The sequence below is a fragment of the Vidua chalybeata genome, chromosome 12 (assembly GCF_026979565.1).
Source record: "Vidua chalybeata isolate OUT-0048 chromosome 12, bVidCha1 merged haplotype, whole genome shotgun sequence".
In the NCBI taxonomy this organism is placed as follows: Eukaryota; Metazoa; Chordata; class Aves; order Passeriformes; family Viduidae; genus Vidua; species Vidua chalybeata.
In genome coordinates this window covers 15,312,848-15,336,853 of record NC_071541.1, presented here as the reverse complement: position 1 = coordinate 15,336,853, position 24,006 = coordinate 15,312,848, and the positions used below count along the sequence as shown (strand labels likewise).

The window sequence follows — 24,006 nt, the reverse complement described above, 5'->3', positions numbered from 1 at the left end:
TGCCACAACTATAGTGCAAAATACACCCAACAGCCATCCTGCTCTTGCAGCCATGTGAAAGGGATGTGAAGGAACAGGGCAGGTGCTCAGCAGCACAGCAGATCTCCTGCCTCTCCTGGGCATGGCAAGCAATGAATGCCACAGGTGGTTTGGCCAAAACAGCTGACACCTTATTGCCAAGGGAAAACCTGCTGCTTTAAGCTCCACCTTCCCAATTCAGTTTTCTTTCAAACACATTCAATCATATCCATAAATCCTTTTTGAATCCCCAACATCAGTCCTGGGGGAGGGCCCAAGATAACTGCTGGCAAAAGCAATTTTGTATGCAGCAGGAGGGGTGAGCTAAAGCTCAAATTAGAGGCTGTCCTTCATAGTGTGTTTCCACAGACTTAGTGCAGTCTGTGGAGGATCTCTCTTATTCCCACTCTAGAGAGAGGGAAGCAGCTATGAGAAAAGGAGCAAATATACAGGCTAATGTCCCAAAGGATGCTCTTCTGAAAGACAGTCTTATAATGCTACACCTTCTTTCCCTTCTGTGCTGTTTTTTGATGGCCAGGAATTACAGATGACACAACCATGAAAATTAGGTGTAACACAGCCCCAGCTTCCTCTTGTGAGAGAAACAAAGTCCCCAAGACACACTCATGACCCTATTCTACCACAAACTCCACAGCTTTTCTACATGCCTGCTCTGTAACCATTTCTCATTTCCTTTGCTTTGTTTTCTTCAAAGAAAAAGGTAAATGGAGTTGCTTGTCCTCTAACAGACTCATTCACAGACTTCACTTCTACAGAACTTACCCATATGGGTGTCCCATTGTTTCTCTTACCTTAACCCAGTTGTAGAAACCTACAAAGTGGGAATTCCTGGCCAGCTCCTTTCAAATAAAAACAACAGAAGAGTTACCTCTGCTGAGCACAAGGTACAGGGCTGGGGGACTCGGGGTGGGGGAAAGGAGCCCTTTGCAATATCAAATCTGGCAACAATGACTTTGACATTCTTCTCACTTCACAGCCATTACAGGCACCATGTATTGTGAGGAGAGATGGGCACTTCTAAAAGCAAACTTCAGCCAGTAAATATATATATTTCCAAATAAACAAACTCTTTTCAACTCATCTGCAATGAGTTCATGTGTATCAGGGACAAAAGATTGAATCCACCATGGCCTTTAATATTTCTAATGACAGAAAATGGGCCTGACAGCTCTGACCTGAAAAACTTTCCTAACAACGAAGGAAAGATGACTTATTGCACAGGACAGGTGCTCCCTGCACAGGGATGAAGCAGCTTATGCTTTCACTGGCAGTAATTAGTCCTGGCATCTCTTCTGTCCCTGTGGCCTTGGAATACACATGGGCTTCACGCTGATGTTGGTAGGAGTCAACTCAGGTAACAGGGAAAAGTAAAGAGAGAGCAGAGCCACTTCTCTCCAGTCTCAAAAAGGCCTCAGACATTTGCTCTTCACTAACTTTTAGAATGTCCCCATAGCACGTCATGCCATCCCCAACGTAGCCTTCAGAGCAAACACAGGATCTCTCTCCTCCACCAAGGGGTACGCACGTAGCCTGCAAATACAAGGAAAGGAAGAAGAAATTAGAGAGCAAACACAGGTTATGTAGTATTACACCTGTCTCAGAACTGAATTCTGGCCTTCCAGGCTGGGCTAGAGTAGCACACACAAACACCTTCCCCTTGCTGCCTTTATGGTGGCACTGAGTGCTCCCCTCGTGCAGCTCAGCTTTGGTTGTGTGAACCCACAAAAATCATCTTTGGAGCACATCAGTGCAGGCCAGTAAGATGACATGACATAACATAAACCTTTGCAATTCTCTCAATGCCATGGCTGCTGCAAAACCTGTCAGTGAGCAGGTGAGCCTGCCCTGCCATGCCAGCCTGAGGAGAGCTCTTTAACTACTCACCAGGTCATGGCAGCCACCATTGTCCATGAGGCATGGGTTGATGGCATCACAGCTGTGGCCATCGCCAGCATAACCCCTCTTGCAGACACACTTGCTCTGCAAAAAAGACATTTCAGTTTTATAGACTTACCAGAGCATCCCCATTTACTATCCAAAAAATGTCTAAGGCAGCAGAATTTATCCTTAATTTATTTTCCCAAGTATTCTTCCTGGTCAATCAAGACCTGGAAATGTGGAGCTTTTTCCTTAGCAGAGCATCATCCTCTATCACAGCACACAAGCTGCCTGGTTACTCAAGCACATTGATCCCCTGCATTGCTTGGCTGTGGGGGTCACTTGCAGATGATGGGTTCCTCTGTTTATTTCCAGGTTTTTAGGGAATGACACAGATTTTGTGAATAGCAGAAAGAGGAGCTAATTTCAAAGCTTCCTGCTTTCAAGGTATCTAGGAGAGCACTTCCACATTTCACCTCACTAAAATGTGCTACAGCTTTTGTACCTTTTTTCAGCACATTGTGCAATGCTCCCCATGCTCAGTGGGGAGAAGCAGTACCCCGAGAAGTCTCCTCTCATGTGCACCTTCCTCCTAGCTCAACATGCATTGCTCTTGGCCCAGCTCCCTCCACAGACTGTCTGAACAGCTGCACATGCTCTTCAGTGCTGTGGTCAGGGGACAGGGGGATGCAGCAACTGATGCCTTAGGTCAAGCTGTATTACAGAGTGCAGTCCTGTCCCTTTGCTGCACAAGTCCTAGAGTCAAGCAGCAGTCCTGAACACACCAGTGCACTTCACATGCAAGCTGCAGCTGGTGTTTCTGGCAGTGGACAAGCAAGCTTGGCTGCTGGCCAGCCCAATTTTTATCTCTGGCAATCCAAGGCCACCTGAGAGCAGCTGAGGGAGTGTTAGTTCTACCACCAGGCTGCTTAGCTTTGCTCATACCTGTCCAGGCCCGATGTACACGCAGTCAGCGTTGAGGTGGCAGCTCCCTCTGCTCTCCAGCATGCAGTTGTCTATGGGCACACAGGCCTTGCCATCCCCAGTCCAGCCCACGTTGCACTGGCACGTGGCAGTGCCAGGGCCTGTACTGGTGCACAGGGCCTTCAGGAGAAGGGACAGAGAAGGAATTACACCCAGCAAAAAGGAGAGAGTGCAATGAAAATACAGCAACAAATCTTCCTCACACTGTGGAGAATTTCTGACTGACTGACTCTGATTCCAGCACTGGGGACAGGGGGTGGAAGCATCTTCTCCAGAAAAGTCATAGAAAATTTCATAAAAAGTGATTCTGGAGACATTTTGTGTTTTCAGAGAGATAGACACTTATGTCTAAGGTGGCTCAGAACTCGCAGGGCATTCATTATCATTGTGTAAAGCTCTTCCATTACACAATAAGTATTCCCTGAAGAGGACCACAATCTCCTGCTTGGATGTCTGGGATGGAATCAATGATAGATGGCAGATCTCTCTCAGGAAAAGACCTACTTTGTACCCAGTGCCATCCTATTCTCTTGTATATGGCCCAATGTCTTCCTCTGACTGACGGGTCCAATTTATGATGAGGTCTAATTATTTGGCAGTAATTTCAAACATGAAGCACCACAGTCTTTAACCATGGATACAAATATAGTGTTGATGGTTACTGGGAATATGTGTTGGATCTCACAGTTAAGCTACAGAGGGAGTAACACATGTTAGAAGAGCTTGAGGGGAATATCATTGCAAACCAAAAATTATCTGTACAGCTAAACTATGTGGCTGATAAAATGTCTGGTGTGAACCAGCCAAACTGTCCTTGAGTGTCACATTTTGGCACCAACCCAAATTATCGACATCTTTACAGTGACTGTGCCAAGGCACTTGTTACTCTACCTCATCTGACAGACAGGAAACATTATCACACAAAATCTGTAACAGTGCCAGGAGTCCTGGATCCCTCTTGTGATTGAGAGGAGCTGCCTCTCCACTCTTCACAATCTGACCCCACTTACGTTCTGTGAGCAACCTCCCCGTTCTGGCTGACTGCACAGGTCAATGGGCTGGCAGGAAAACCCATCCCCTTCGTATCCGTCCATGCAGATGCACCTTAAAAGTATAAGCACAAAAGGGACACAGGTAGAGCAGTCCCTCAAGCAAGCAAGATTTATTACTAGCAGGCTGGCTGAGTTACTGAAACCATCCTGTGCACCAAGTACAAAGACACACACAGCCACAGGGGTGGCAGCCATGTGCCTGTACAGAGGCAACTGTGCCCCTGAACGTGCCACAGAGACTGACCTTGCTGTGTCATTGAGGCTGCAGACAGCGTGCTGGTGGCAGTACTGGGACAGCCCACTGGGGCCACAATTCTTGGATGTCTTGTCACAGAATTTCCCAGTGTAGCCTTCCTTGCAGGACCAGGACTGACATATCCCCCCACTGCCAGGCCTGTTGTCACAGACACCATGGACACAGCCACAATCTGTCAAGGACATGCAGTAGGATCAGTAAGTACAAAAAGTCCAGGATCCATCACAGTTGTAGATTTCCAACTTTCCTTCACAACCTCTGGTGGCACCAAATAATCATTCCATTATTGTTTTTGACAGAGGGGATGTCTGCTGAGAGACATCCATCACAAATCAAGCCTGGCCAGGGAACAGATCCTGTGACTGCCTGGGTCCATGTTTTCTACAGGCTGTAAGAACAGACTCAGATTTAGGCTATCAAGCTCAAGGTCATTGTCAATTGTCTTGTTTCCTAACAGGAGAGATCTAAATTAGGTTGATGTTTCCAAAACATCACCACTGTCATATCAAACATATTTTTCCACTGTTGTTTGAAAGGATACACATGATGACATTTTTGTCACTTCTTTCATGATGCTGGTCTTGCCAGAATGGAATCCAATATACATGAATTTGCACCATTATCTTTGTTCTAAATTTTCCTTTAGTCTCTCCATCAGAGTTACTAACCTTCATCACAGTTCTCGCCATGCTTGTTTGGGTTTGCACAGATGTGGCAGGCTGTGCCTTTGAAACCTTCAAAGCAGTGACAGTTGCCATTCCCTTGAATGCCATCGCTGCACTGGAAGGAAAAGAAAAAAAAACCAAAGTGATTGAAACTCAGAGAAATGCCAAGGCATGATATCCATCAAAGATCCCTTGATATTCACAGTAACAAACAGGACTTTGAAGAGTGGTGGTAGTAATACAAGATCCCACACAGCCAGAGCTGTGCCCAACAGCCATGACCAAATTCTCACTAAATATGTGCCATTCTCCCTGGATCTTCTCTACCACCTCTGTGGGTTTATCCCTGGAGCACAGACTCTGAATTGTACTTATCTCAAACTACATTCTCCAACCACACTGGTGCACCTGCTCATTGCAATACAGAAGGTTCCTCCACACTTACATTTCCCCGGCCATAGCATGGACTGGAAAATCCCCCTGGGCATGGCATGCAGTCTGGACCAAAGAACCCTTTGCAGCATCCAGGTTTCTGAAAAAAAAAGCAAAATTGGTAAGGAATGACATGACTGAATGAGAAATTCCTGGAGTACTCCTGTGCTCATAATTCTCAAATTCTGGTTCTTGTCTCTGCCATGGAGGGAAACAGAATGTTGTATTTAGCATCTGTGTTTCTTAGGAGCTCCTGAACCTAAATTATTTTTCAACAATGACCCTCTTCTTGCTCACAGCCAATTCTTCTTAGAACAAACCATTATTTTCTGCTTGCTCTGTGACTTTGACACACAGGATGCATGTTTTTTATGAACTTTTAATTCTTTAATAGTGCTGGTCCAGTCACTTTTACTTTATCCTTGCCCAGAACTGCATTCCTGTGGAGGGATGTAGCAGTCCTGGATTGCAGGCCTTGTCATGACTGACCAAAGGAAGAACAATGATAATACAAACAATCAGCAGTATTTAATGAAACGCCCACAAATCATTACATACAGTTGGCACTGTGAAAGCTCAGGAGCTGCAGACAAACATGAGGTCCATAAATTCACTAGAGAGACTTTCCCAAACCACCTGACAGTGGTTCATAAACAGGATGCAATCACTTCACAGCTCACAGCACTCTCCCTGTGCCCAGCTTCCTTTGGGAGAAATGCTAAAGCTGGGACACTCCAGTTAACACTGCACAATCGTGGCTTCCTACAGCTTGGCAGGTCACAACAGGAATGTCTTATTTTATTTATTTATTGCACTCAGGTTTGACTGAGCTGCCTTCTAACATCTGCAGTAGATTGGTACCCTGTGTTTTCCTGGACAAAGGAAAAGCAGGTAGCTTGTTTATGTGATGGGGACAGCTTTCCTTTTGCTCCCATGCAGCCCCCTGGACTCAGAGTCAGAGCTGTTCCTGGTGAATGAGGAAGAGCATAATTCCTGGTGAATGAGGAAGGGCAGAGCTGAGCTCTCCCAGAGGGAATGTGTCCCTCCATCACACTCACCGTGATGGTTTGATTGCAGTACCTGGCACACCCCTTCTTCAGGACGTTCAGGCCTTGTGGATCATGGATGTAAACACATTCCTTTGGGGAGAGCGTTGGTTCCTGCACAAACAAAACAAGCCATTAGCACTGTAACCTTCCCCTTGGCTCTTTTTGCTGCAGAGAGCAACTGTGCCTATCTCTGAGCTGGGGAAGTTCACCGAGGAGCCAAGGTGAACAGCACACAGTTGTGGCAGGCCCAGGATGGACCAAGGCACACAGTGGCCTCCTCCTGCTCCCAAGAGTCCCCAAGCCTGAGCCAAGGTGCTGCCCTTTAGTTCTAATAATAGTATCTGTGATAAGGGAGAGAGCAAGCACAGGGGAAGGAAGGGAGGGAGAGGAGACAAGGAGGAGATAAGGGTGGCAGGGAGGAGAAATAGAGGGCAAGAAAGAGGAGAGGAAAGAGATGGGAGAGGGGAGAGGGGAGGAGGGATGGAGAGTAAGAAATAGAAGGAGTATAAGGAGAGAATTAGAGAGTGAGAGAGGGAAGGAAAAAGACAAAGGTGAGATGAAGAGAAGAAGACATAAGAGAAAGGGTTGCAAATAACATTGGAAGAATGCTCAGTGACCTGTCTAAGAGCTGGACACAGGTAGAACTGGGCCCCAGGTGATTCTGATTTTGCCAGCCTCAGTCAGGCAGGAAAATGAGCAACTGGTGATTTTGCAGATCTCTACTTCAGACATCCATGCTGAGAGAGCATTAGCAAGTTTTTCTGAAAGTCAGACCTCTCAGAGGACACCCAAGAGTTTAAGGGTAGTGAGCACCTCTCTGGCTTTCACAAACAACATCTTGGGTCTGGCCTTCACATTGCAATTTCCTGGAACTTGGTGTTCTGCTAACCTCAGCATGGGATTACTCAAACAGCAGCACTTGTCCTTCCTCCACCTTCAGCTAGCTCTGCTCATCTCTGAATCAACAGGGAGCACAGGCCAGTAACAAACCGTTTCTCACCCTCTGCAAAGCAGAAAGATTGTTGTGATTCTCTGGCTGTGATATAGGCAGAGGCAGAACTGGGTGGTATTTGTGGAATCAGGTTTGCTTCTGAGACCCTGGAGGAGCTGGCAAACCCTGCATGTGGGCAGGAAAGCTCTGCCTGAGGCAGAACAGAAGTGCTAAAAGCTGCATGTCTACAATTTCATTTAGACCAGAATTTCTCACTGTGCTCCACATTGATTCAGCAAGCAGACTCCAGAATAAGAGACTGCACAGAGCAGTTAGTGGGCAACAGCCTGGGACCACAAGGCTTGGATACATACCCTCTAACAAGCCTCTCTACTGGCTGCCTTTTCTGCTCCCTATTTATTTGAAAGTGGCTTGAGTTAGAAACTGTCAGTGTGCCTGTTTGTCATTATGCAAAGAAATTACAGAAATAACTACAAATATTTACCATTTCCTTGCTGCCAGGTGGGCAAATGCTGTTGTTGAAGGCCTCACATTCCACACAAGAGCCCTGTTAAGAAAAGAAGAGGCAAAAATATAATCTTCTCAAAGGAACGCCTTCCCCATGCCAAGAATGCTACAGAGCTACTGTTCCCAGTACATATATCCAAAACCTCACAACATGTATCTGAAATATTTAACTGCTATTAGTCTCCACGCTCTGAAATGAGCCACATTTATCACTTAAATGAAATCTCTCATGTGTCTCAAGGAGATGTTTGCACCTCCCTGAAGCTGGGGTGTCTGCACTCTCTGAGTTTCTCTGCCACTAGACATGCTGCTAGGCTGGAAAGCACTTTGGGCATCCAAGCACTAAAACTCACTGAATCAGCAAGTTATGTGGACACTCTGGCCCCTTGGGACTCACTGTGTTTCTCCAAACCTCTTGCTATTCAGAGCCTCATCTTCTTTCCTCAGTAACCTACCAGTGATCAACTGGGGAGCAAGAATCTCAAATAAGGTGTATGAAACAGTTCATGTGAGAATACTGCACAGCATTTATAGGTCCTGCTACTGAATGCCTGCTTCCTGTCCAGGCTACAGGAGACCACTTCTGACAGAGGTGGGAACAAAGCACTGTCAGCCGAGTTAGCACCGCTAGGGGAAGAAGATCATATAAATGAAAAGGCAAATGTACTTTAGAATCAAAGGTAGGATGGGTGCACGGAAAGAACAATAACCTACAAGGAATATTTGCTGATTAGCAGGAAAGCAGTGCCAAGTGCAAGCAGAAGAAATGTTGACAGTGCTGCCAAAGTTCGCAGCAGGGGAACTCTCAGACAGACCACCTTTCCCAAATGCAGTTTACACAGCCTGCTTTTGGCCCTCCAGGTGAGTGTGGGGTGCACAGCAAGCACCAGCTGTGCTTGAGCATGAGAATGGGAGAAGCTGACTTACCATCACAATCTTATGTTGCTCTTCATTGCATCTGTGAGGCAAAATGGGAACAATTGAAGGAGGGATGAAGATGCCATCCAAAGTATGAATAATACCATTTGAAGCCACAATGTTTCGCATTTTTAAGGGGATCCCTGATTCATCCATCAGAATTCTTCCCTGATGCAGAAACACAATTTTAGCCCATTAGACAGGATCAACTCCATAAAGCCAATGTGGGAAACAGATGGTTCACAGCATCAAGGGCAACCACACAAATGGTCAAGCCTCTTAGTGGAGTCACAGATTGGATAAGAAGCAAACTAATTCAATGCTCTTATTTAAGCCTAGCTTTTTAAGCAGAGGAGGAAGCAGAGATTGGCTGAAACCACATTGTTCAGAACCACATGCAGACTTTCTCCTGGCACAGAAGGGTGTGCCCCAAAGGGTTTTGATTCACACTTACATCTGCACTAATGTTGATGGTAAGTATCTGGTTAGCCATTGTAACGATGTGTGGCATCATTATCAGTTGCTCTACAGTCATCTGAAATAAAACACAAGGGAGTGGTGGTACCGTGAAAAAGCAGGGTCATTTCAGTGTAGCTTACAGAATCCTTCCACGATTCCTGCCACTTGAAAAAGTTCTCAAGGGGACTTAACATTTACATTTCATGAAATACCTTAAAAACAAGCAATGGGTCAGAGGGTAATCCAGGACTTTGTGTGAACTGTTCGCAGAACCACAAACACAGCAGTGCTGGTGGCAGCTGCCTTGGTTTTCATTCCTTGTTTAGGTAACTGTCCAGCACAGCTGAAATCAAGTGTCACTAACAGTGTCTCTTACTAATACAGTTGCAAGTAGGGTCAGACTAATAATAGTTTTTTCTAGGACATATTCAATAAGCAATAAGAGTTCAGCCAGAAGCATAATAGAGAACATATTTTGATTGAAAAAAATAAGCTTAAAAGCAGAAAAATATGTAAACTGCAGCTTCTGTACTCAGAAATGTAATGATTTGAGTAGAGAATTCTGAGAACCAGGATAATTGTTATTTTTGTGTCCCGCAGCAAACTCTGCTGGACAATATTTTCATTCTAAAGGCCATCCAACTAAGGAGCACCAACACTCCAGAAAACTCAGAGTTCCATGATGGAAAGAAAGCACAGCTGTCCCTTTTGGCAACTCCTTTCTGGGCAAACATTTTGCCCCATCAGATCTTGAGTTACATTTCTGCTCCTCCAGGGGAAGTCCAAGAAGCAGCAACTGAAGTCATCAACACTGTGACCTCTATGCCAGACAAAAGAGCTGCTAAGGTGTTGGTCTGAGGGAGGTCTGGGGTTAGAACTGCCTGCCTTACCGCTGCTGAAGTGTAGATGTGATGTTTCACCAGTTCCTGAAGCTTATTTATGCCCTAAGGAAAGAACATGAGAATTAGATACCCCTTCAATGCTCAGGAGTAAGAGGAGGCAACTACATTTTCTTCTAATCAGAGACTGACAATGCCAATGCCTATAACAGTGAATTCATTTGGTGAATAAGTTCCTTCATTTTCCCCTGCCCAAAGCTGGGGTGAGGAATGAAAGTCAAACACCAGATTTAAGCAATCTGGCTGACCGTATTTCTCACTGCAAGTTCCATCAGCATCCACTTCTCTCAGCCTTACAGAAACAAGGACATGGTTTAGCCACCCCCAGGAAGAACAACTTTTGGCAATGGCCAGATCCATTGCACAAAGTCATTCCAGCACAGCCCAGTGTAACTCAGCCAGCTCAGGATGTCTTACAGTACTATGAGTTCCCACCTCTGTGAAAAGATAAATGAGCCTTCCATCTCTCAGCCTATCCACACCATCATTGCTGGGAACAAACACAGTGAAGGGGCCTGGTCCATCCAGTATTGCAGGCAGGCCACAGTTCTGCAAAAAAACCAGAAGACTTCATCATGAATCTAACATGGGTTAATGAGGGGGGTCCAGCAGGAAGTGAGAGGAAATATTAAACAGCTCACTAAAGGCAGAGCTGTTGTAAACCAAAATGTGCAAGAGGCAACTGTACACCAGGGACAAGTGTGTGATATAACAGAAGTGCCCCAAAACCATAGCTGGGACAAGAAGCCACTGGTGGGAATGCAGCAAATATGAACAAGAGAGTCCCGGGCTGATGTTCCCTGCATGATTTAGACACACAGAGACTCAACTGCAGTCAAGAACTAAACATGCTTTGGAGAACAACTCTGCAGGAACAAGGGAAGATGGGAAAGAGGCATGTACCCTTGCTGCTTGTGCCAGATCCCCTATAGACTTGAAAACTCCAATCTTTTCCATTACATTTGCTTAGGTAAAATAAGAAAATAAAAACCAAAAATGGCATAGAATAAAACATCCAGAAAGAAAGCCAAACCACTGAGATGCATTTAAATGCTGTTCAAAATTCCCCCCAGATCAGCAGCAGGCTTTGTACAGCAGCAATACCACAGCTTCCTGGGCAGACACAAAATTGCTTACCTCCAGTATAGTTTCAAATCTACTGAAAATCTCCATTGAGGCAAGGATCTCACCAATGGTTTTCTGCAAGAAGATACAAAGAGGAAAAACATGGCTGGGACTGAAGCCAGGTCTGAGCACATACTGGAATGCCAAGCTTGTGGTTTGTGTGTAAAGATCTACAGGAGACCATCATCCTCAAAGAGATGAGCACAGTCTAGTGATTATTTGTTCTCATTTAACACACAGACAACTTTTTGATTATAATTTCAAAATGCACTACAGACCAATTAAAGAAAATCTTAGTTTGATTTTTATGTGAGAAATGCTTTTCAATACTACTCCTGCAAGATAGATATTCTGTAAGATACAGCAGAAGAAGAGCTCATTTGCTATGATTTTATTCATGAAAGTAGAGTCCTCTTCTCATCCAAGCACTGTAAAAGCATCATTGTGAGATTTTTATCTGGCTTATGCACTACTATTAGCTACTTTTAAAGGTATTTTAATAATACCTAACAGGCCTAATCAGAGCTGAAAACAAAATAAATAGCCTTTTCCCTTTAAAACAAGCCTCACTGATTTGGAAGATTAATGATGAAAATAGCTTTTTAAAAAGTGTTCATTATGCTACCCCCTAAAAGAGAAGAAATATGACTGCTTCTGTACCTGTGGGTTTCTGAGGTTGTCAGTGCTGGTTTTTTTCCTGAGGCTGTTGACAATATGTATGATGCCATTGGCTGCTGGGAGATTTGATTGCAAGATGTTGTACAGCTCCCCTGGCAGGTCTTGATACCGGAAAGATTTGATGTATGTCTGGATAATAATAATAATAATTCATTAATTAATTATTTCCTTGTGGTACATCTGTGTTACCATGATACAACTGTAAATCTGTCCTTATGGGTCAGCAAGGGGAAGGCACAGCCAGAGTCACTATTGAAAAAGTAAATGTAAGGGATGGCCTGGGTGTAAGACAAGCACCCCACCCTACTTGAGTTTGGGTGATATTTTGATCCTGAGTGTACTTTAAAGTCTTAAAATACAGAAAACAAAAAGACCTCATCTGGGACACCCTGCTCCAGAACTGAGTGTGAGCAATGCTTGGTCACAGCTCTGTATCACAAAAGGATGCCCTGACCATCACATAGCTGATTTGGAGGCAATCCTGGAACTGCAGCTTTGACTGCAGCTTTTATTGACTCATTGTGCCTACAAGGAGTCTTCATAACAAACCAGAGCAGTCAGGCTCACTGAATTACAAGGCAGTGTCTGGTCCTTCCACTTTATATGGATCCATGCCCTGCAGCCTAGTGTGTGAGGGTGTGCCAAGCTTAACCTAAAAAGTAAGCATCCAAGCCTTGGTGCTGCAGCTGTGATTCAAGTTCAGGGAAGCACAGCTTTCCTGTGCTCTTCATTTGACCATGTGCATTTTGAATTGCTCCTCCCTGCCCTAAACTTCAGTTCACATCACCAAGGACTCAGTCTGAAACAAAGGAAGGGGAGTGCAGACTTCCCAGGTCAAAAAGCTCCTAAGTAAACAAACAGGAAAGAATTTTAAAAGGAGCATTGACACACTCAGTTCGGATTCCCCTGCTCCTAATAATGCTTTGTCCTTTTGATGTATTACGACCTAGACCTCAAGGCCAAGGCTGGATCCTCAGAGAGGAAATACAGGGCTCTCCCCCTTGGCCACCTGTGGGCTTGCATGCAGGAAAGGTCCAGGATGGAGAGAGAGAGAGCAGTGGATACTGGAAAATGTGAGTCAAATGGAAAAGGAAAAAAAGAGCCTTCCACGTCAGAACACAACAATGAAAACTTCATTGCTAGGAGGACTGAGGAAAATATAATAGAGAGGAAAAGAGAAACCAGAAGAGGAAATATTCAGTATGTGGCTGTGTCCAAGCACACAAACTCCAAGGAAACATTCAGTCTGAAGGGAGACTTTGTTGCCTCTTCCATGTCAGCCACATGGATATTATAGTTGCTGACAGTATCGGGAAAAGGTCTCTTCTCCACAACACTGTGCATGTAGAGAGCATTTGGAAAGACCATTCACACGTCAGATTCTTGATTGTCTGTGAGACAGGAGATGTGGTTGCTTGGGGTGTCTGGTCTTAAATCACTTTGCTTTAGACTACACAAAGGAGCATCTTGTTTTGATCACAGAAAAAGGTTTTCTGGTGAAGAAAGCCCATCAATGAAACCACGGTCAAGCTCCAGCCTCTCCTATGTGAAAACAGTGCCCCAGGCCTTCAAGAGATTCCTTACCAGGCTAGTGAATGTCAGCTGATGTCCTGACAAGGTCCACATAGTCTTGGCTTTTATCATGTCTTCTATCAAGTGCAGACCAGGAACAATGTGCATTCTGCACAACTGCTCAGCAGCTGTGTCCTTTGGGGAGGAAAGCCCATATAAAAAAGAAAAATGGCATGTTCTTTCAAAAACTTCATTTACCACAACAGCACCTTTCTCCCAACTAACACACAGAGAGAAATTCTTAGCAGACAAGACTGAACTTTCCTCTTTGTTTTGATTCACTGGAGTAGCACTCTGGAAAACTCTTCTGTTTGTGTACACATCCAAGAGGGAGACTGGTTAACCTGCAAGTGACTTTAGAAGAATCCCCTGCACAGAAACCTATTGGACTTGGACAAACTAAAAATTATTCTTGCATGCTCCAGATCGTAAAATTTGCTGAAGCTCCCCAAGTGCAATCTTTGCCTATGCTGGACCATGCAGGGAGTCTAATCCACTGAAATTACATTTAGTTTCTTCCTTTCTTCTCTGGGCTTATCATTATTGCTGTTTTTTAGAACAATCTTCTATCAATACTGATTTAGGTGAAACTGATCCTTGGGGGAACAGGTCAACTAGGTAACTTGGGGGTCTCTCCTGATAAATTTTCTATGGATCCAGAAGTTAGTATTTTTGACCATAGTTTGAAATTCCAATACTTTGATGTAATACTTGACCCTTTTTGAAAATCACACCCTCGGGTAGTAAAAAGCCACGTAAAGTTTTATAGTCATACATAAGAGGATTGAGCTTTGAAAGAAGAATGGCCAGAAAGTTTTACACTTATAACATTTAAAACAAACAAACTCTGTCAGTACTGAAGAAAGAAATAGAGTTTTTTTAAATAATGTGAGAAATGTAACATCCTCTATAAGGCTACAACTTAACCAGACAATGAAACGTATTCCCAAGAGATGTTTCTGTAAACAGTGCACACCAAAGTTCCTCTCTTGTCAACCAGCTTTTACAGGCTGCAGAACTGAAGCAGGAAAGAACCTTAAGACAAAAATTTGCTGAAACCAAGAAAACTTACGTTGAATTCCATTCTATCAAGAATGGGAAGAAGGGATGGTACAAAGACTGTGAAGGGCCCATATTTAGTCAGCAATGTTGAGCACCCAGAAGCTGTAGAAAGAGGGGCAGTGTGAAGTAGTTAGGCAGTGGTGGTTTAATCACAGCAATAAATATTCCTCTTGTTAACAGCACAGTTCAATCTACACAGTATCAGCCTGGTGCAAGCAACAAGTATTCGCTTACAAGGAAGCAGAGGGAGTTTGGCACTGCTACCCTGTCCCCAGCTTGCTCCATCCCCCAAGCAAAATTAAAAAGCATTTACCAAACATTTTCTTGGCGACGTTTAGCTTCCTTATAAACCTTCCTCGCAAATTATGCTGATTTATCTCACCCAAGAGATCTTTATAGCAGCTTCTCCCATCTCCAATCTCCCCTTCTTTACACACACAGCTATGAGGCAAGGATGAAACATAACAAACCATTGTAAACCAGTTTGCAACACATTCAACAATTGCCAAGTAGAACAACATGCCAGTATCTACACTTGAAAGATCAATCCCAGCTCTAAGATCTTAGAATCATAGAATGGTTTGGGTTGGAAGGAACCTTGAAGATCACTTAGTTCAAACCTCCAAACCTCCACCTTCCACTAGACCAGGAAGTGGACCTTCCACTAGACCAGGTTGCTCAGGGCCCCACCCAACCTGGCCTTGAGCTCTTCCAGGGATGCAGGTGAGGGCTGAGTAACTTCTGCCTGAACTGAGTGACAGGAAAAAAGATGCACATTTCTGCCAGGAAAACCAATTTGTATCTACCCAAAGAGAATGGAGATGTATCTTTCTCAGATACAAACAACATAAGGATTGTCTGCTCTAAAGTTCAGAGTACAGATTGCCACAATATAATTATTGACAACTTTCTAATTAGATATTTAGTCAGTTGTAGTAATTTCAGCATCTGAAAATCTGAGGTGCTGCATAAAACCCACAGGATAAGTGACAATCTATCAAACAGCTCCTATGTGACCTCTTGGCTGCAGTGAGAAGCCAGCCCAAGCACACCAGGTAGCTACAGTTAATCTGGAACTCACAGAGGGGCCCAGACAGGTTAATGACTTTTCCAGAAAAGCTTATCTACATGTGAAAATCTCTGTCCTGGTTCACACGGGTTTGTAGTCATCACTCAGAGACTACCAAAGATGTTTTTTCCCGTTTGGGCTTTGTCCAAGTATCAGCTCTGCTCTTTCTGTTTCAGCCATGCAAAGACATGTGACACAGGGGAGGAATTTGATTCCACTCCAGCCTCAGAGGGCTCAGTGCCAGCTGCTGGGGAACAGATCTGTAAGGCAGGGGCTGCATTGAACACTGTGTCCTGCACTGTGCTAGCAGATCTTCAGAAAAGGAAGCCACTGTGTTTCAGTCTTGGCCTAGAGCATACAATGAGCCAGTGGATGCTAATAGTTTTAACAGCATTGGAGAAGGATCAAGGAGATGGGATTGCTCTTTCCCTCTTCAGTGTCTCAGAGAAGCTCTACCTTTTCTTGAAAACACATAAAATTCTCAGGGAATCTTTCTCTGGTGTTGGAGAAGCCATTATGCAAAAATTGTCCTCTATCCAGCCATATTTCTCGTCTAAGGGGTACAAACTTGTAGGTGTTTTGCTCCAAAGGACTACGTGAGGTCTGGTGTTTCTTCACTCAACTTAGCCCTTCTCTGTCACTCTGCAACTCAAATTTATTTATTGCTTACAGACTTGACTGGGAGAAGAGACAAAGTCTTATTCCTCAGAAACAAATATGTGCAAATGTGAGCAAACAAGCCACACATGCCCCTTTTAATGATTGATTATTAACTTCTACCACCACTAGCCTGGGGAGCTACACCTCCAGCTCACATCAAAGAAGACTCTGCCACCCCAGATTTAAAGCATTTTGTGATCCACATGCAGTAATTTACAATGACTGATGTAAAACTACTTTCAATTGGTTTGTTACATACAGGTTCTTCTCAAAGGGCAACTCTGGCCCGTACTCTGAGATCACCTTCTGCTTCTTCAAAATTCAGCTCATCCAAACCAAGTTTCCATTCTAGCTGCAGAATAAGCTTCTTCATTTGCAGTTTTCAAACTGGCTTACCTAGGAGTCCCCTGAGAGTTAATTTCACACGTGGCAGTCACGTCGCAAAGGTACTGCCGGCAGTCGCTGGGATACGCTGAACACTCGGATGAAGGAGTTCTCCTACTCATCCCAGACTTGCAAACACAAGTTGCCTAGAGGAAGGAAACACAGTGATCATAGAGCTGCATTCACCATCTTTTACTGTGTGTGTTATCCTACAAAAGAGCTGTCTGGTTTCCCTTTGCATAATCTGAGGTGAGGAGAGCAGATTGGATGAACACATTCATCAGTTCATGTGCAGATCTTCTCCCCTGGCCAGTTTTGGCTGTTACTGCCTTACCTCTCCTGGACGTCTGTAAACACAAATTGTAGAGTTTTCTGGGCAGCCTCCATTGCTGTCAACACAAGGGTTGATGGGCTGGCAAATCTTTCCATCTCCTTGAAATCCTTCTTTGCAGGTACATTCATATGTACGTGATCCAAGAACTTTACATACAGCAAAGGGGGAGCATGGAGAAGGACTACAAGGATCCTCAGCTGCAATTAAAGAGATTAGAGGTGAGCAGAACCAAACTTCTGCTTTCAAAACAGCACTTAATGCAGCACAGCACACTCTAAGGAATGGAAAGAATGGAGCATAAGGAATTTGTACTGTTAAACTTCTAAAATTTCACAGGGAAATGAAATCATTCCAGACAGCAGACATTTGGGGGCTTTATTCTGAGGAATTTGGATGACACATTTTCCATGTTATTTCAGTAACAGAAGTGTGAGTGACAGAAGATGCTTGGATTGATTCTGAATTTGCATCATATCTGAGGATACATGAAACTGCAGTTTGGTCAGCAAAACCTGTAAAGAGCCACTGAAAACATCTATCCATAGTTAGCTCATCACATGCATCTTATCAGTATTCTTTTAAGGAAACCAATTCAAAAACTTAAATTTTAAATCAGTGAAGAACTCCTTGGACTCCACACATTATTTAAGTGGTTCAGACTCACCAATATCCTGCTGTCATTATTTAGTGCATAATTATAAGTGAGTGCTGGATGGAACTTGCAACTTTAATTCACTTCTTGCTTTTATGACCAAATGAAAGGACAGCCAAAAGCTTAGTCCTTTATCTTATGGGCATTCCTGAAAAAAAAGGGTTTTAAACCTCTGCAGTGAAGTAGGCATTGCGTTCACAGTAATCCAACTCCTCTGTAGATACCAGTGTGATAGGATTTCTTCCAAACAGGACCATTTAGGGTCACAGAGAAGTTTCTCACCTTGGCAAGTGCTGCCCTGTTTTCTGTAGCCCAGCTTGCAGTCACACAGGGCTGTCCCATCCCTCACCACACACTCGCTGTTGGCCTCGCACGTCACACCTTTGCAAAGGGGGAGCTCTGCAGTCACACAGCAAAGAGAGTTTCCCTTTGAGCATGTAGGGCACTGGTAGAAGATATAATTCACCTTACAGGATTTCTGGAAATAAAGGCAAATGTGGTTTCCGAGGACCCCAAACTGGCTCAGAAGCCAGAGGATATGAGCAGTGCAGGCAGCTCTAAGTTCCTGGCAGCCTAGGTAGTCAGGTCCCCCAAGGCTGAGAGAAGAGATCTAGCTGGTGTCCAGAGAAAGAAGAGAGGCATATAGAGGTGGTACATCTTAACCCCTATCACAAAGTGGGGGGTAGACCCCAGCTCTTCCCTCTATCTCGATCTCCAATGCTCAAATCATCTTTCCTCTACATTCCCAACCTATTCAGTGCCTCCCTCCAAGCCCATATCATAGGACTGCTCTCCCAACCTCTCTGCAGCTACCAGTGTGTTTACCTTGGTCACACCTGGGGCCTGTGTAGCCTCCATAGCATGTGCAGCTCCCATTCCCAGCGACGCCGCTGTTGCATTCCCCGTGCACACAGTCACACTCTGCAAGGGAAGTCCAGACAAAGCTTCAGCCAGGCAATGCACAGGGCTCCAGGAACACACTGGCCAGCTGCCCTGGCACTTGGCATCCTGATTTCCCACCAATAATCCACTAGCTCCTTTTAAAATAGGATGCCAGTCAGAGCTTTGAGAGGGTAAATTGCTTGTCCTGGGCTCAAGAAGACAAGGTAAGAGTAGCCCTGAATGCAAGACCTAGACCAGTTTTTCAGGTGTGTGTTTTAACACATGAGCACAACCACCAAGATCACACCTATCTCACCTGTGTGGAAGCAGGAGCTAGACAAAAAGGGCTCCTGTAAGAGTGAGGCTGCACTGCCTATAATTCACTTCCCAAAAATGCCATACATGAGAGGCAGCACAGTGTGTAATCATTTTTTTTTACATAGGGCAGCAAGGAAGAAGCTGGGAGACAAGTGGAGCTGTTATAGAAGTCTGAAAAACAGTTGGGAAGTGAGTGTGAGTTGTTTCAGGGGTGTAGGTAATGGCCTGGCTAGAAAGAGAGAGGAAAGTGGGATAGCCTGGGTAAGAGGGGGTGGGAGGGGAGAGAGATTTACAATAGGAAAAATGGACTGCTGGAGTGAGAAGCTCAGAATAATTTATTTAATGGGACAGTGCCAAAGGCCACAAAGACAAAATGCCCAGACAACTGCTATTGAACACTGCCATCTCTCTGCCACTTTCCCCCTCTCCAGCACCTTCTTCACTCAACCTCTTCCTCCTCCTTCCTTGTTTTCAGTTATTTTTGTGGAAATTTCACTTGAATGACTTCTTCTTACCTGACTGACAGTCTGGGCCAAAATGATTTTCATCCCGGCAGTTCTGGCAGCCATACCCACTGTATTGCTCCTAGAAGGGCCCCAAAATGTGCCAAATATTATTTTTCTATATCACTCTGTTGTTTCACACATCATTATAGTTTAAAGTCTCTCCCCATTTCTGATTTTCTGTGACATCTGAAGCAACACAGTGAAGAAAACTGATCTGTTCATTGCTCCAGCACTAACCAGCCCCTGTGGCAAAGGGGATCCCAGTGTAAGCTGACACACAGAGAGCATGCAAATGCCAGGAAACTCTGCTGGGCACTGAGGAAACAATGTCCTAATTAGAGACAGAAGGAACATTCCAGCTGGCTCCTGATAGCTCTCTGAAAAAGGAATCTGGAATTCATTAATACCAGTGGGATTTTTTACATTGATTTTACAGGGCTCAGGGACCTTCAGCATACATTTTAGTTGATATAAGGTGTCTTTGAGTTAAATCCAAAATCAACTATCCTCAAAGATGAGAAAAGAGGTAGAATTTGAGCTGTTAATTAAGGATGCTGTAAAAATATAACAGTTCATGAGGGAAAATTTCAAGTCTAACACTGATTCATTACCCTATGCATTTTAGAAGCACCACTCAATTCAATTCAATTCAATTCAATTCAATTCAATTCAATTCAATTCAATTCAATTCAATTCAATTCAATTCAATTCTCTATAGTTTGGCTGTACTAAGTCTGGAGTAGTAAAGAAAAAAGAAAAAAAATATCTGTCCTAAATTCTCTTTCTCATTTCTCCTGTTTTTCCTGAGAGAGGGAGCCTCTGCCTACCTGGGTATAGCTCATTAATAGCAAAGTGTCTCAGGGCTTCTTGCAGCCACAGACAGACACGATTATTTTAACTGATCAGGGGTTAAATTAATGCAATTCTTTCCTTATTTCACCCAACTCTGCACCATCACCAGCAGTGTTTTAGTGCTATTGCTGACAACAGCAATGCTGCAGGAAAACCACAGACACTGATGCTGGGATGAAAGGAGCTGCAAATGGCCTTCCAGGCAGAAGGGCAGCCTCCACCCAGAGCACCTGCACAGACACCACACAAACAACTCCCTCTGACAAAGCACATCACCCTCAGAGTAAATCATGCACTCACCTTGCAGATGCAGGTCCCATTTTGCTGTATACCATCCAAACATGTCCCATGGCCGTTGCAGGGATTTTCAGAGCCACCTGGACACTCTAGCAGGTAAGAGAAAGGAGAGATGAAATTAAATTGAACAACCAGCACCTTTCCATCTCCTCCTGCCCCAGCTGTTCCAGCTGTACAAAACAAAGGCCAATTCACCAGCAAATTATCCAGCGTGCCTAACACTGGCCCAGAGGTGAAAGGTCTAAGGAAAAGTCCCAACAAGCCATAACTGAATTTCAGCAAAGGCACTGAAAGGCATTTTTTGAGGTTGGGCCACTGCTGCCAGCAGCACTGAGAGGTGAGGGCAATTCTGGAACTAGGAACAGACAGGAGCCTGCTTTGCAAAGACACTGAGCATTTTCATCTCTCCTTGACTTCATGGGGAGCTGGAAGCGTGCCCAGAAAAACAGGGTCCCCACATCTTTAGAGTGGGGTACCTCCAAATTCTGAGGACTATTTCTGATAATTCTGAAATCTGTGATTTCTCTGATGAAGCTAGTTGCTTATTCAAAGCTAGTACGAGAACAGGCTCAAGCACTCAAACAGTCTCCCATTTTCTGTATAACTGGAGGGGATCTTTCCATATTCCGTCAGCCTAACGTGTGAGAAATGTTCAGCTTAGTAGGCCTTGCTTTTGGATTTTTGAGACAAGACAAAACAAATTCTCATTACTTGGCATAAATCTGAGTGGGAGTTCTGGGCTGGTTATTTTCACCTTGGGTTGGAATTGCTTAGTATTTTCTGTGGCTGAGCAGCTGGCTAACTCCAGACTATAGAGCAGCACACGTGGCACACGCAGTGCAGACAAGAGGGATATCAGAAAGATCTTCCTCTTCCTTTGGAAACTTTTGTAAAGAGGAACAAAAACATCCCTTTCCAAAAGTTTATTTTTATAGAAGAGACAAAAGGAAGTTCCACCACAGGAGGTTATGTTATGTGTTAAATCCTGGGGATTCAACTCATCTGGAGCAAAGAGATTATGTGCTGAACAGACAGATATGCTCCCAGACAGATAATAGAGACCTTGTGAGTGTTCAAGGAATAATGAAAATTATTCACCACAATATATATTTAATGTCTCCTATTAAAACAGGTTTGACCTGGTTCAACAGCTGGAGGTTGTTGTAAAAAACCCCAAAACTTACCATAGCACTCTGTACCCCAGAATCCTGGACAGCACTTTTTCTCCTCAATTTCCTTCTTACACATGTGATGGCACCCTGGCAGGGAAAGGGTATTTTCTCCTAACTTGACAGAGTATCTTAAAAAGAATAATCCAAGATTATGATTGTACCACAAACCCAGCACAGGCCTGCTGGAGGGTTTCTAGGCAATCACACTGCAGTGCCCTGAGCTCTGAAGGGAAGGAAGGGCCCTCATCCCCTGTTCCACGCACAGAGACAAGAGGTTTCACTCCAGTTATGTCTTCTCTAAAGAGGCCCATTGATTTGAGCCTCAAAGACTAGTTAGAAGAAACCTGTCAGAGACTGGGCATGAGACATGATCTTGCATCAGGATGGAAACCTTGGGTGCTGAAGGCTTAAACAGCACAGAAAAAAAGGTAGGATTTCCAGGGTGACTCAGCATTCAACTTCACATCTAAAATAAGTTTGAAAAAACAAAATCTCCTTTTAGGAATCATTCCTTTCTGTCTTTTACTAAAGACTCCAGATCAAGATGCTATAAATTTGGATTTAATAGCATATTATTCGCAGATTCCCTATTAAATCTTGGACAAATGCCTTAAATCCCTCAAGGAAGCATCTTCTTTTCAACCCATCATCCCTCCCCTCTACACACAGGGTGAGTCCTTGGTGGCAGTGCCTCTTGTTCGGCACGTACACAGTACAAAACTATTCTTGGGTCTGTCCAACAGCCACCACAAGAGTAGATAACACTCAGAAAAGCTGCATAGACTCACATTATTCTTACACTTCATTTTATTTTTGGCACCACATCCTTCCCAAAAGGAACTTGGAAATTGTCTCAATAGCATTGCTGCTTTGCCTTCCATCTGACTCCTGTGTGTGCAAAAACTGCTATAAACTGCAAAACTGCCATCACTATTTTTAAAGTACTTTGAGGGAATTGGAGAAAGAGCAGACAATGGGGCTATATATTAACAGTTAACATTCACTGCTGAATACATACACAAACAATAATCTATAGTGTTTCATTTTACAAAAGCCTCCTAGTAAATTCAGTTTTCCTTCATCTTTTTCCTACCTGCCAAGCTCAACAGAGTATGAGCAAGGAACACATGAACAAGCAATTGTCATAAAGTGAACTAGGAAGGTTAAAAGTTCAGAGGATTATTGCTGGAAGCTGGGAGGGTATACAAGGGGAACTATCATTATATTTTTTTCCTAATAAGCCACTAAGGAATTTTGGGTCTGAAACAGGTTTTTATGCTAGACAGACCTCTGTTAAATTGCTACGGCAGGATTAACAAACTCAGGTTATTTAGGGCAAGTTAAGAGGTTATTGTAATTTAATTTGTTCTGTGTATATAGAACCTGCCCAGCAAAAACTCTGTGGGATTTGCAAGGAGACAAAAGCAACAATAATAGGGGCCATAAACTCATCTGAAAACAGAACTCCGTGGACCTTTACAGCTCAAGCCCACATGTGTGTTCTCCTGAAGAGCACACTACTCCCTGCATAGAAGGGCTGCACCAAAAGCATAACACAGTTAGGAAACAGGCCTTACCTGCAGTCCCTCACCCCTGATCTTTGGGTGGTCTTTAACCAGCCTCTTGGACACAACATTTTAGGCACTGCAGCACAAGAAGTACATGCTGTATTCAAGGTGAACATCGTCTTGACATTGCATCGCATGGATTTTAACTTAAAAAGAAAAAACAGAACAGAAATAGTCCCAGATTAAATTGTTATCCTAGGCACTTGCAAATCTTGTGATATCTCTATCAAGTTGCACCATTTGTTAGATATCACTGGGGAGGGCAGTGGCCAGTGCAGCTGCTGGGAGGTGCCCCACTCTCCCATGGACTAAAGCCCCCTGCCATGGTGCTGCATGCTTGGATCCACTGGATCACTGATCCACTGGATCAGCTAGAAGCAACAGGGCAGATCACAGCTATCCTATCCTTCCCCTATGACCCACAGCAAAATGTCTAACCATTTTTAAAATAACCACAACTCTGCACTGCTAATTTCAGCTGATCTTTTACAAATATGTGGTAGTGGTATGTGAGGACAAGCCCTAAGTTAATAACCCTTGCCAGAAGACACTGAATTAAAAGGCAACACAGCATTTATCTTTTCCATGCCACTGATAAAATCCAGTTCATTGCTGTTCCATGGGTCTGCAGAGCTGACTGTGTTAGTTCAGTCTATTTCCCAGAGCCAGGAGCTGCTCACAGAAATATTTCTCATGTGTGTATGTCCTTCCACCCAACCAGAATGACTTTAGGGGTTTGGTTTTCCTCACAGGGCTTTCCTGCACCCCTGCACAACCTTGCTTTT

At 44.1% G+C, this 24,006-nt stretch overlaps 1 protein-coding gene across 1 annotated transcript in view; it reads right to left on the bottom strand.

Annotated features, from left to right (window-relative positions):
* The window catches only part of STAB1 (stabilin 1), a 52,275-nt gene that overhangs the window by 22,499 nt on the left and 5,770 nt on the right, over nt 1-24,006 (bottom strand). Inside the window, exons 3-29 of the mRNA XM_053953807.1 lie at nt 23,231-23,367; nt 21,666-21,781; nt 20,485-20,570; nt 19,342-19,411; nt 18,452-18,547; nt 17,909-18,025; nt 16,975-17,171; nt 16,653-16,786; nt 14,841-14,968; nt 14,538-14,629; nt 13,478-13,600; nt 11,876-12,022; nt 11,228-11,290; nt 10,526-10,639; nt 10,082-10,135; nt 9,187-9,267; nt 8,742-8,900; nt 7,792-7,854; nt 6,365-6,466; nt 5,320-5,406; nt 4,878-4,989; nt 4,198-4,381; nt 3,912-4,005; nt 2,863-3,021; nt 1,924-2,019; nt 1,474-1,569; nt 831-878 (exon numbers count right to left, since the gene is read on the bottom strand). Coding sequence (XP_053809782.1) covers nt 831-878; nt 1,474-1,569; nt 1,924-2,019; nt 2,863-3,021; nt 3,912-4,005; nt 4,198-4,381; nt 4,878-4,989; nt 5,320-5,406; nt 6,365-6,466; nt 7,792-7,854; nt 8,742-8,900; nt 9,187-9,267; nt 10,082-10,135; nt 10,526-10,639; nt 11,228-11,290; nt 11,876-12,022; nt 13,478-13,600; nt 14,538-14,629; nt 14,841-14,968; nt 16,653-16,786; nt 16,975-17,171; nt 17,909-18,025; nt 18,452-18,547; nt 19,342-19,411; nt 20,485-20,570; nt 21,666-21,781; nt 23,231-23,367 — 2,955 coding nt within the window. The remainder of the gene's footprint in view (nt 1-830; nt 879-1,473; nt 1,570-1,923; nt 2,020-2,862; nt 3,022-3,911; nt 4,006-4,197; nt 4,382-4,877; nt 4,990-5,319; nt 5,407-6,364; nt 6,467-7,791; nt 7,855-8,741; nt 8,901-9,186; nt 9,268-10,081; nt 10,136-10,525; nt 10,640-11,227; nt 11,291-11,875; nt 12,023-13,477; nt 13,601-14,537; nt 14,630-14,840; nt 14,969-16,652; nt 16,787-16,974; nt 17,172-17,908; nt 18,026-18,451; nt 18,548-19,341; nt 19,412-20,484; nt 20,571-21,665; nt 21,782-23,230; nt 23,368-24,006) is intronic.